Genomic DNA, 12285 nt, shown 5'->3' with positions numbered 1-12285 from the left:
TGGAAGATGAATGGATGTCCATCAATTGGAGAATGGTTGGGTAAATTGTGGTATATGAAGGTTATGGAATATTATTGCTCTGTAAGAAATGACCAGCAGGAGAAATACAGAGAGGCTTGAAGAGACTTAAATCAACTGATGCTGAGTGAAATGAATAGAACCAGAAGATCGCTGTACACTTCAATGCTGTATGAGGATGTATTCTGATGGAAGTGGAAATCTTCAACATAAAGAAGATCCAACTCACTTCCAGTTGATCAATGATGGACAGAAACAACCACACCCAGAGAAGGAACACTGGGAAGTGAATGTAAACTGTTAGAACTACTGTCTATCTACCCAGGTTACTTACACCTTCGGAATCTAATACTTAATGTGCAACAAGAAAAAATGGTATTTACACACATATATTGTATCTAGGTTATACTGTAACACATGTAAAATGTATGGGATTGCCTGTCATTGGGGGGGAGGGAGTAGAGGAAAGGGGGGATAATTTGGAAAAATGAATACAAGGGATAATATAAAAAAAATCATTCATGCATATATACTGTGGGAAAAAAAATCTAAATTAAAAAAAAAAAAAAAGAATCAGTTTGTTTGGGATTTTTGTGTGAAGCAATTGAGGTTAAGTGACTTGCCCAGGGTCACATAGCTAGGAACTGTTAAGTGTCTGAGGCCAAATTTAAACTTAGGTCCTCCTAACTCCAGGACCAGTGCCTATCCACTATGCCATCTAGTTGCCCCAAACCAACCAGTCTAAAAACATTAACAAAACTATAGGCAGATCAGAATAAGGGGTCTGGAAACTATATCATAAGAAAAACATTTGAATGAATTTGGCAATGAGTAACCTGAAGAATTAGAAATAACATATATTATAAATATATGAGAGAAAATAGGCATATTCTACAATATTTCAAAAGGTAGAATAAGGACCACAGCATAAAAGATATAGAAAAGTTTACATTCAGCTCATTTTGTTGTCTTAATAATTGCAGAACTGAGTGATAGGATTTTGAGGGATTGCCTCAACAATAAAAATTAAAAATTACCAAGTTCCATGTCACTAGAAAGGTTAAAAAAAAAAAAAAAAAAAAGGCAGCTGCAAGTCTAGCAAGATTATGGAAGATTCTTACATTAGATAAGCTCTGGATCACACCACATAAAACTGAATTGTCCCACAAGAGAAATCTGTGGCATCTTAACCTTGAATTTGCAACTGGGCCCCATGAAGTAAAGAATACAGTGGAGCCAGGAAATTACTAAAACATAAGAGGGAGGCAAAGCCAAAATGGCAGCAATCTATCTTTGATCAAACCATTCTGGGAATCATGAAAACACAACTTAATACCCAAGAAACTAGCAACAGATCCAGTCCAGGGCACCCCTCCAGAAGTAAGAGAGAACCTAGCCCTAATATTAAATCTGAATTCAGGAAGTGCGTTGTAAGAATAACCAAAATTTAAAAAAAAGAAAGAATCCCCCCATAATGAGTTATGATGTCAGAAATGTTTTAAACACACCTAAAGAAGATAACTTCTAAATATCTACAAGCAATGTTGAGAAAAACACAGCCTTGCCATAAACCTGACTAGGAGTCCTAGAAGAGGTAACGAATTATAAAAATGAGTTTAAAATTTTTTAAAAATGGAACAAGAATACATACGAAGAAATTTGGAGCAGAAACGAGAGGTAGGGAAAAAAGAACTGCAAAGTTTGACACAATAAGTATAAAACCTTGCCTAAGCACATTTCCTGAAAATTAGAATGGATCAAATAGAAGCCAAAAATCTAAAGTTCATCAAGAAAGAGAAATTCCATTTAAAATAACTATAGACAGAATAATATATTTGGGAACCTAATTGTCAAGACAACCCAGAAGCTATGTGAACCACAATTACAAAACAGTTTTCATACAAATGAAGTCAGCTCTAAACAGTTGGAAAAAATATCAATTACTCATGGGTAGGCCAAGCTAATATAACAAAAATGACAATTCTACCTAAATTAATCTACTTATTCAGTGATATTCCAATCAAACTGCCAAAAAATTATTTTTTAGGGCTAGGAAAAAAATAACAAAATTCATCTGGAATAATAAAAGGTCAAGAATATCAAGGAAATTAATGAAAAAAAATACAAAATAAGGTGGCTTAGCAGTACCAGATTTAAAACTCTATTATAAAGTAGCAGTCATCAAAGCCATCTGGCACTGACTAAGAAATAGATCACAATGTACACAATAATCAAGACTATGTTAATAATCTACTGTTCAATAAACCCAACACCTCCAGCTTGTGGGATAAGAACTCACTATCTGACAAAAATTGTTTTTGGAACACTGGAAAATATAGTATGTCAGAAATTAACCACAGAGCAATATCTCACATCCCATACCAAAATAAGGTCAAAATGAGTACATGAATTGAGGATAAAGAATGATATCCTAAGCAAATTTAAAAAGCAAGGGATAGTTTATCTACTCAGATCTTTGGAGAAGGGAGAAAGTTATGCCTAAAGAAAAACTTAAGAGAACATTATGAAATATAAAATGTATAATTTTGATTACATTAAATTAAAAAGTTTTTGCACAAACAAAATCAATGTAGTCAAGATTAGAAGGGAAGTAGAAAGCTAGGAAACAATTTTTATAGCAAGTGTCAAATACATAGAGAACTCAGTCAAATTTATAAGAATATAAATCATTACCCAACTGACAAATCATCAAAGGATATGAACAATTTTCAGATTAAGAAATTAAAGCCATTTATAGTCATATCAAAAAATTCTCTAATCACTATTGATTAGAGAAATGCAAATTGAAACAACTCTGAGGTATCACTTCACACCTCTCAGATTGACTAAAATGATAGGAAATGATAAACACTAGAGGGGATGTGGGAAAACTGGGACACTAAGCATAGTTGGTAGAGTTGTAAAATGACCCAACCATTCTGGAGAACAATTTGGAATTATGCCCTAAGGGTTATCAAAAGGTACACCCTTAGAAGGCACCAAAGGACTGTCAACTTGGAGTCCATGATGCTGAGGTTGTGCAGGCAGTTTGCTAGACAGTTTCTGCAGGACAACGTAGTTGCATATAGTCTCTGGGTTTCCAAAACAGAGTATAGGAAAGGGCACCAGCATGTTCAGCAGGAGGAGAAACAGCAGGAGCAGCATCAGTGGGCAGAGGTGGCAGACTGCTGGAAACCCTGAGCCCCAGCTTCCATTATCTACCCACTCTCCTCAAACTCTCCTCCACAAGGAACCTTAGACAGCTTAGAGGAGACTTGGGATGAGGGGAGAATGGAGTGAGAACGGGGAGAGTATAAAGGCTACAATTCCTCTCAGAAAGTGAGTTGGGTCAAGAAGGGCTTGGGCCCAGTTGGATACCCCATTTGTTCTTTGGAGAAATGGGGAGGAATGGATTAGGCCAGAGACTGGAGATGTACTTGTTATGGAAAAATTCATTTGGTATTTATCATTTTCACAACTCATTGTACATTCTACTGTATTTCTATCAGTATTTTCCATTTTACCTTATGGAAGTCATTTCCCATGGACGTGTATTGTCATCTAGGAAACTAGGGAGTTGGGCTAACTAATCCTGTATATTCCCTTCAAATTCTAAAATTGGAATATCCTAAAATAATCACAGATAAGATTCTATCCAAATCACTGCAGGCATAAAGGAATGCAAAAATACTTAATGAGCATGCACTATGATCCAAGCACTGTAAAGTCAAGTAGAGATAGAAAAGTAAAGATAGATAGAAAAGCCAGGGCACTCTTCTCTCAAAGTTCTATAATTTATTTATTACCCTTTTAAATATTTAAGGAAATATTCCTTTGCCTCAGTCTTCCAAATAAAATATAATGCATGATTAGTCTATTCACTAAAAGTTTTTATTATTGGGTGTGAAGTGAGTAATAGGGTTGAATTACATCTTATCTGATTTTAATTAACTTATTTAAAGGACTATCCCACCCTCCCTTTTCTTTTTTTTCTCCATTGCAACCTTATTTCCTGTCCAGTTTTACACTATGACTAATCTCAAATCTCATCACAATTGCACTGTTTTATTATATGAAGGACACCTGGTTTGCAACCTACTGTAACCTATTCATTTCTACACTGATCTCTTTCACACCTACTTAACCAATCCTTTTTTTTTCTTCCCATTTTTTGAGACTCTAAAGTAGCAGGCAAACAAAGGTGATTTTGATAAATAATCCCAACTATATTAAATGGATGACTGACAACACAATGTTCAGTCTAAGGCAAGGTTGCAGAAGTCTTGTTTGCTTATAAGCTAAGTCTATGGTTACATCAAGAGATTTAGACCATCATTCCTGCCTACAAAGACCAGGTATTTTCAGGCATCCCCCAGACTAAATTCAAATATCATTTAAAAATAACTGACAAAATAAATAAAAATACAATAATAGATAATGTCACTATGTGGTTTTCTATGTCAGTATGCACCAAAATGGTTTAGAGGCTCTGTTTCCATCTGAGTTTGACACCAAGTGGTTTAGACCATTTGAACTTGATAGTAATATCTATTTAGACAATTTGGACCTAGTAGAAAGAAGGAATAAAATGGAGAAGACATGAGGTCCTGCTTTAGAAATAATCTAAAATTCCAGAAGGAATATATGAGGTCAGAAATGGATGTCCATGAATCTATTACTGAGCTATGTTATGGCAATTCCCCAAATTCTATTCTTCCCAGAGTAAAAAACTTTTACATGCTTCAATAGACCAAGTCACTTGAGTTTTAGAGTTGGTGAGGGCCTTAACTAGTTCAACTCCTCACTATATAACTAACCTAAGGATAGCTGGAAGATATCTCCAGTTTATATGCTTCAATGTCTGAGAATACACTGGATATATAACTTGTCTGAGTGCACATACACTTTTTTTTTTTTTTTTTTTTGCTGAAAGTTTAGAGACTTAATACTCCGAGAGAAGTAGGAAACAAGGTTGAAGTGAAAGATTATAAAACATCATATAAACAAATTACAAGAACAAGATAGAAATTTCCACTCAGATCAATAATGGAAGAATTCATGGAAGTTTTCTCATGGAAGAGAAACCAAAGATAACTCAATTTTTATTACATGAAATTAGAATTTCTGCACAAACAAAACCAACACAGTTAAAGAAAACCATGAAAAATTTTCACAGCAAATTTCTTTGATAAAAGGTTGATTTCCTTAAGGAGATGCCCATCAATTGGGGAATGGTTAAATAAGTTATGGTATACAGATGTAATGGACACAATCAGCAGGCTGATTTCAGAAAATCTCTAACTTATGCCAAGTGAAGGGAGTAGGAGGAGAATATTGTACACAGTAAATGCAAGCCTGTATACTGATCAACAATGACTGATTTAGCTCTTCTCAACAATATAATGATCCAAGAAAAATCCAAAAGCTATATTAGATGATAGAAAATGCCATCCACATCCAGAGAAAGAACTATGTAGTCTGAATGTGCACTGAAGGATGCTATTTTACTTCTATGGTTTTTTCCCCTTTGGTTCTGTTTCTTCTTTCACATTAGTCATATGACTAATGTGTTTACATGATTACACATGCATATTCTGTATCAGATTGCTTGCTGTTTTAGGAGGGGATGAGATAAAGGAAAGGAGAAAAAATACGAAACTCAAAATCTTATAAAAAATGAATATTGAAAACTTAAAAATAAATAAATAAATAAGAGCCCTTGCCTAATTGAGCAAATATGAACAGCATATTTTCAAAGGAAATTCAAAAATCATTATCTATATTAAGAAATGCTCCAAAACACTAATAAATAGAGAGATTTAAATTAAGGAACGTTGAGCTTCTACTTCACACTCATCAGATTCATAATATCTATAAAAAAGGAAAATTATAAATATTAGAGGAAATATGGGAAAATAGGCACATCAATGCACTGCTGGCGAAATATGATTTAATCCAGCAAACTGAAGGCTATTTCCAACAAAATTAAATTGTGCATTCCTTCTGACTCAGTAGTATTTCTGCTGGGTTCATATACCCCAAAGAGACTGAAAATGCAGAAAAGGATTCATATGAACAAAAAGGTTTACAGCAGCTTTTTTTTGGTAAAAAAAAATTTGGAAACTAAGGGAGTACCTATTAAACAGAATGGCTGAACAAATTATGGTACATAAATGTAATGGACTACCAATGACAAAATGTCCTGTTTTATCCTGAACAAAAAGGACTGTATTCAGAGAAACACAGGGAAGAGTGTATGAACTAATGAAGAGTGAATTGAGCAGAATCAGGACATTTTACACAGAAACAAAATTATCATAAAGACAAACAACTTTGAAAGACTTAAGAATTCTGTTCAATGCAATGACCCATCATGATTCCAGAAGACCAATGGTGAAGCATTATAAATGACCTAGTAGAGATAATGGACTCAGAATAAAGAATGGGACCTGCATTTCTGAACAAGCAAATGCAGAAATTTATTTGACTAAGCATATGTTATAATGTTTTTCCCCTTTCAGGGATGGGGAGATAAACTGAAATTTTCCAAGGATCACTAATTTATAAACAACTGAAAGACCAATAAGTAATAGTGAAAACGATAAACTGACCCAATCAAGGCATAGGAAAAGAGCAAAGGTTTCCAGACTGAGGTGAACAAAAAAGGAAAGATTCAGAAGACACATTTAGCATGTGTATGCAGTAGGGACTCTGGGAATGGAGGGATAGTGGTATGTTAATGTTACTTTGAATTAAGTTGTGGAGTTTTTCCTAGAATCCTACCACATCAGCTAAAGACTCAAGAGAGAGAAGGTATTAGCTATTATTTATTTCTTAAAATTTTCCTACAAAGTTCCTGTGCCTAATAGGTCCTCTACAATGACTTCACACAAAGATGCTGGGGGGGAAGGGGGGAAGGGAGAGACACCACCACAATCCTACTTTATTTTAAAAATTGTTTTAAAGTGATACTTTTGATTTTTTTTGGACCTCATTTTGAAACAATAAGTTCTGTAAGAAAATATGATACAATATGCTGAAGGTGATCAAATACAAAAGAGACAAAGCAATGAGCTAGATTTGAAAGACCTGGATTTGAAATCTAGTTGTGCCATATGCTAATATGCCTAAAAACAAACTATTTGACTTGTTTAGATCATAGTTTTCTCACCTTTAAAAACAGAGATATTAATAATATGTTGTCTTGGGACTTTTGTGAACAAAGTGATTTGTAAATGTGAAGTACTGTTAAGAATGGCAGATATATAAAATTATTATATTCAGGAAGCAAGGAATTGAAGGCTTTTGTCCACAAAACAATTGACAACAATATATCTAAAATTTATACACTCTTCAAGCAAACTACCTACAATAAAGAAATATAAATGAAAATTCTTTTTGAGCAAGCATCTTTTATATTGTGAAATTTTCATAAGGTTGACATGTGTCTACTTGCACTTCTTAATATTTATAACTTATGTACAATATTCCTAGTTCTAGGAAACCATAAGAGTGCATATTTGGCCACTCTTTATCTAAATAGGAAAGAAGTCCCCGTTCCTTCATCTAAGAGAATATGATCTACACTTCAAACAGTTAAAAATTTGGCACAAATTTTATAGTGCTAGTGGTGCTAGTTGTTCTAATATCTAAATTCACTGTTGACAAAAATAAAAAGACATATTGTTAATCTTAGGAAATTAATTAACTTTCTAGATTTCACTAATTTGCATTTCTCAATAGTTGATTAAATGCTCGGCAGTATATCCAACAACTTTAAAAATCTGAAATAATAAAATTTTGTAGTTTGAATTTTTGAATAAGAAATTGGCACAACAGTACATCACAGACATAGAATGTACAGCAAATCCTATTCACTTTTACGTATTCCTAAGATTAGCCAATATGGAACATCTTCTTGATCTGGAAAAAAAACAAAACAAAACTGGGATGGATCTAGAAATAAAAGGAATACTATGACTATACTTCTATCTACCTACCTTACTGTGATTACAAAAAATGATGGAAAAGACAAAATGCAGAAAACAAATGAGAATGAAAAGAATGGTGCTGAAAAACAGTGATTCTGGGATTTACTTGAAATTTTTTCGCTTAAGACATCATCTCAAACTATATTATCAAATTATTAAAACACCAAAATAATGAGACCACACAAGAATTGACATAAACCATAAAATAAAAATACACATCTTCCAAATTCACCTAAATACAAAAAACTGTACAATGAGAGACTACAACTCATATTGTATTTTCCCATTAATTTAAATTACCTTGCAAATATTAAACATCATAAAATACTATTAAAATGATAAGCACATACTGTTATTCTTATTTTGTAGCTGTAAAAACTAGCAAAAATATGGAATCCAACATTTTTTAAATTAATGTTTAAAATTTTTGTTTATATGTAATTGAGAAAAAATACAATTAAGTGTTTTAAAAAATATCGAACAACTTGTCTGAAGGCAGTGAAAAAACTAACATAACCCAATTCTTTCTACACATGCTCCATGTCTGAGGTAGTAACTATTATGCCTTCTTTTAGAAAAATTCCTTTCTGTTTTTTAAGACATGTTCTTCCAGCTGTTTAAATTACTTATGACTTGATATTCCTTTCCAAATATGGACTTGGTCACAACAGATTATCGGGCTAATAAAATCTAAACTGACTCTTGCTCTTTATAGACTCTCCTTACCTTAAAGGTAACTGAATTTGACAAGCCAGAGTTCTTAGGGAAGGAGGGCCAAAGTTTATTTCAAGTTCCATTAAGTGGAACTTGATTTATTTTTTTTCCTTTTTCTGAGGCTGGGGTTAAGTGACTTGCCCAGGGTCACACAGCTAGGAAATGTTAAGTGTCTGAGATCACATTTGAACTCGAGTCTTCCTGAATTCAGGGCTGGTGCTGTATCCACTGCGCCACCTAGCTGCCCCAAGTGGAACTTGATTTAAAGAAAAGATAATTACACTCCACTTTTTTTTTTTTTTTTTTTTTTTTTAAATAAAAACAGCTCTTTCTGGTCCTCTCTGACCTGTTTTCTATCTACCTAAACCAATCTTAGATGTATATGAAACACTTCTTGAGTTGACACTATGGTTACTCCTGAAAGAAAATTCAAAACCATCTTTCTGATTTGCCAAATACTTTGCTACACAGAATATTTCTTGTTTATTATCTGGTCATCTGTATTAAAATTAAAGAACCAATTATTTTGAAATACTTGGGTAACTGTCTCAGTATTCCACTTCAATTGAGATTAGGACTTTTATTCTGACTAGGCAATCCTTGAGCACACACACAAAAAAAATCATAGTATTTAGTCAAACTTAAGTAAAACTATCTATACTAATTTTTTAAGTTTTCTAACTAATCTAGATATATACTATCCAGGTGTCATTAAGAAAAGGTAATAGATATAAAAGGAAATGTCTTTTACGTAAGAAAAGGAACATATAATACTTGTAATATAAATTTTAAAATATAATGAAAATAAAAGGAAATTTTAAAAATTTAATAAGCTTATTTCAAATAACTTACAATCATATCTATAGGGTTTTCTACTATCAATCCTTAAATATTCTGTTAAAAGATTATTAAAAATTTGAGGAAAATCAATTTAAGTTCTTAAATTATTAAAAGGAAGAGTTTGTGAGTTATGGGTCCAATTGTAAAATGTAACACCTTATATAGTAAAGTATATTATGTTGTTCAATTATGTTTAACTCTTCATGACCCCATAGGAGGGCTTTTTGGCAAAGATAAAGAGAATGATTTGACATTTCCTTTTCCATCTTATTTTACATAAGAGGAAATTGAGGTAGATAGGGCTAAATGATTTATCCAAGGTCACACAACTACCAAGTGTTGGGGCTGAATTTGAAGTTGGGTCCTCCCTACTCCAAGCCTAAGAGCTCTACCCACTTAGCCACTCCATGTGCACCATTTTAAAATGTACTTTAAGAAGTGACTGAACATACATTACAACATTCTTTACTATTACTCAACCTGAAATACTTTAACCACTAAATATTTAAGACTTGCCTTTAGAAAGACCCTCTTAAGAGTTTCATCAACTACCTGCTTCTTTCCTGTCTCTCAATTGTAAAAAAAGAAATTCTTGGGAGCAGCATGTACTTTTCCCCCTGAAGCAAGTAATAAGAAGAAAATGTGGAAAGTAAAGTCTTCAGTGGCAAAAGTAATAGTAGTAGGAATTTTGTGCATTTCTCGGTGTAACCATCTATAAATATTCTTTTTATAATGATGTGATTGTCCAGGGCTGAGACAATATTTGGGCAACAGTGCCTTCCATATAGTAGTTCCTTAGTGAATGTTTGTTAAATTAAACTGAATTAAGTTCAGTGCTTCTATGCTCAAGTTTCCTAACTTAAAAGATTGTAAACTTTTTTTTTTAAATGTAATATAACTGGTTTCCTTAGTAAATCTATGTGCTTTATTTTATGGTATTTAAAAATATTATTGGGGAGAAGGGGAGTAAGTTTAGAGGTTTCATCAAATTGTCTAAGGCCTCATTGTCCTTATCTGCAAAATAAGATTTATTTGATTCTCTGCCCTACAGGCTCTTAAAGCAGCTAGGTGATGCACTGGGCCAGGAAGCAGGAAGATCTGAGTTCAAATTTGACCTCAGACACTAGCTAGGTGACTCTGGTCAAGTCACAATAGCAATAGTTCACACTGCTTGCCTCAGCTTCTTCAACTGTTAAAAAAAAAAAAAAAATAGAATATAGCACCTGCCTTCCAGAGTTTTTCTGAGGTTCAAAAAAAAATGTCTTTAAGGCACTTAGCATCTTATAACTTGTGCCTGACTCCACAGAAGTGGTTTATCATTCATTTCCCCAATGCATCCCCATTTTACAGACAAGAATTAAGGTAGAGAGTAAGTGACTTGTGCAGGGTCACCCAGCTGGTGTCTGGGAGAGGATGTTTACTCTGGTCTGCCTGACTCCAGGCCCGGTGCTCTATCCACTGCACCACCCTGATGCCCTATAGGTAGACGCTATACATCCGCTGGCTGTTTGTTACCATCATTGCTATTAGGAATGCGGATGAATTGCTACAAACAGCCTCAAAGTAATTGGTGTGCCCCAAAAGGGCATTGGTAGAGCACCTTACTCTTCTCCCTCTTCCTCCCCCGGTGGTGCCTAGGGCAGTGCGATCCAGGTGACTGCTCCGTGCCCTGCACCCTGAGGGCCCGGATAAGCCTTTTAAAGCTGGGATTCAGAGACCGGAAGGGGGTGGCTGCAATGGGTTCCATGGCTAGCCCCAAGCCCCCGAGGGCCGGGCCTGCACCCTCAGAGGCCTGGGGCCTGGCCGGCCTGCCCTCGACCCAGCCCTCCCCACTTGTCTCGTGCTTTCGGTCTCCACCACTATCATCCCCTGGCCCACCTTGCACTCGGGGCTCTCCTTTCCTTCCTCGCAAAAGTTGACAGGCGCCAGGCCCGGCAAGTAAAAGGCACTGCCCGGGCCGGGGGCGGCCGTCAGCAGCAGGGACAGCAGCAGCCACCGCCACCGGGGAGAAGACGACGACCGGGGCCCCGGACTCATGACGGCAGGCGATCTCGGGAGAAAGGCTGTCTGGGCCGCGGGGAGGGAGGGACGGGGAAGGCCCGGAGGGGACACACGGACTAGCGGCCCGGGAGGAGGCGGCGGCAGCCGAGCAAGAGGGCGGGTCGCCGTCCGACAATTCCGGTTGCACTGGGAGATACGACCGCCCCCGCAACAGAAAACCGAACTAGGTTACGACAGAGTATGTGCGCCTCGACTGCGCAGGCCCAGTAGGAAGCTGTCCCGGAGCTCCTTAAGAGTTTCCGGGAGCGCGACTAAAAAGAAAAATCCAGTTTCCCGTGTTTTCCTAGACTCAGAAGTAGGGAGCTGAAAGAAAAACACGGTGGGCGGAGTAAAGCTTGTAAATAGGTGGGAACCCGGAGGAAGCATCTGCTACATTGAAAGGCAATATAATTATGACACCCATTCTTATCCTTTTCTTATTATCTGTCTCTTTTAACAGCGTGGTGAAGTCTTTCTCGGAATAATGTAACACATTTAAAGAAAGCCTGTAGACTTGAAAATAATGTTCTTCAATGCATAAAGTGGAATACATAGAACCCAAAAGGAAACAATATTGAAATATATTTGTATAAAATAATGTTCTTTCACACAGGTAGCTTGCCCAAGGTCTTCTTGACCACCTATTAATAGATTATTAAAAGTTGGGGGGAAATCAACATAA

The 12285-nt window shown here is 35.6% G+C and overlaps 1 protein-coding gene across 2 annotated transcripts in view; it reads right to left on the bottom strand.

The window, feature by feature from the left end:
- The window catches only part of TM9SF2 (transmembrane 9 superfamily member 2), a 78566-nt gene extending 66736 nt beyond the window's left edge, over window positions 1-11830 (bottom strand). The window contains exon 1 of one of the 2 annotated variants that reach the window (XM_074299444.1): window positions 11442-11830. In XM_074299444.1, the coding sequence (XP_074155545.1) occupies window positions 11442-11600 (159 nt within the window). In that variant the 5' untranslated portion in view covers window positions 11601-11830. The remainder of the gene's footprint in view (window positions 1-11441) is intronic. The other variant, XM_074299445.1, reaches the window with a different exon arrangement.
- Between the last annotated feature and the right edge of the window lie 455 nt (window positions 11831-12285).

This window comes from Sminthopsis crassicaudata, chromosome 3 (genome assembly GCF_048593235.1).
Source record: "Sminthopsis crassicaudata isolate SCR6 chromosome 3, ASM4859323v1, whole genome shotgun sequence".
Lineage (NCBI taxonomy): Eukaryota > Metazoa > Chordata > Mammalia > Dasyuromorphia > Dasyuridae > Sminthopsis > Sminthopsis crassicaudata.
This window is presented reverse-complemented; position numbering and strand designations above follow the sequence as displayed.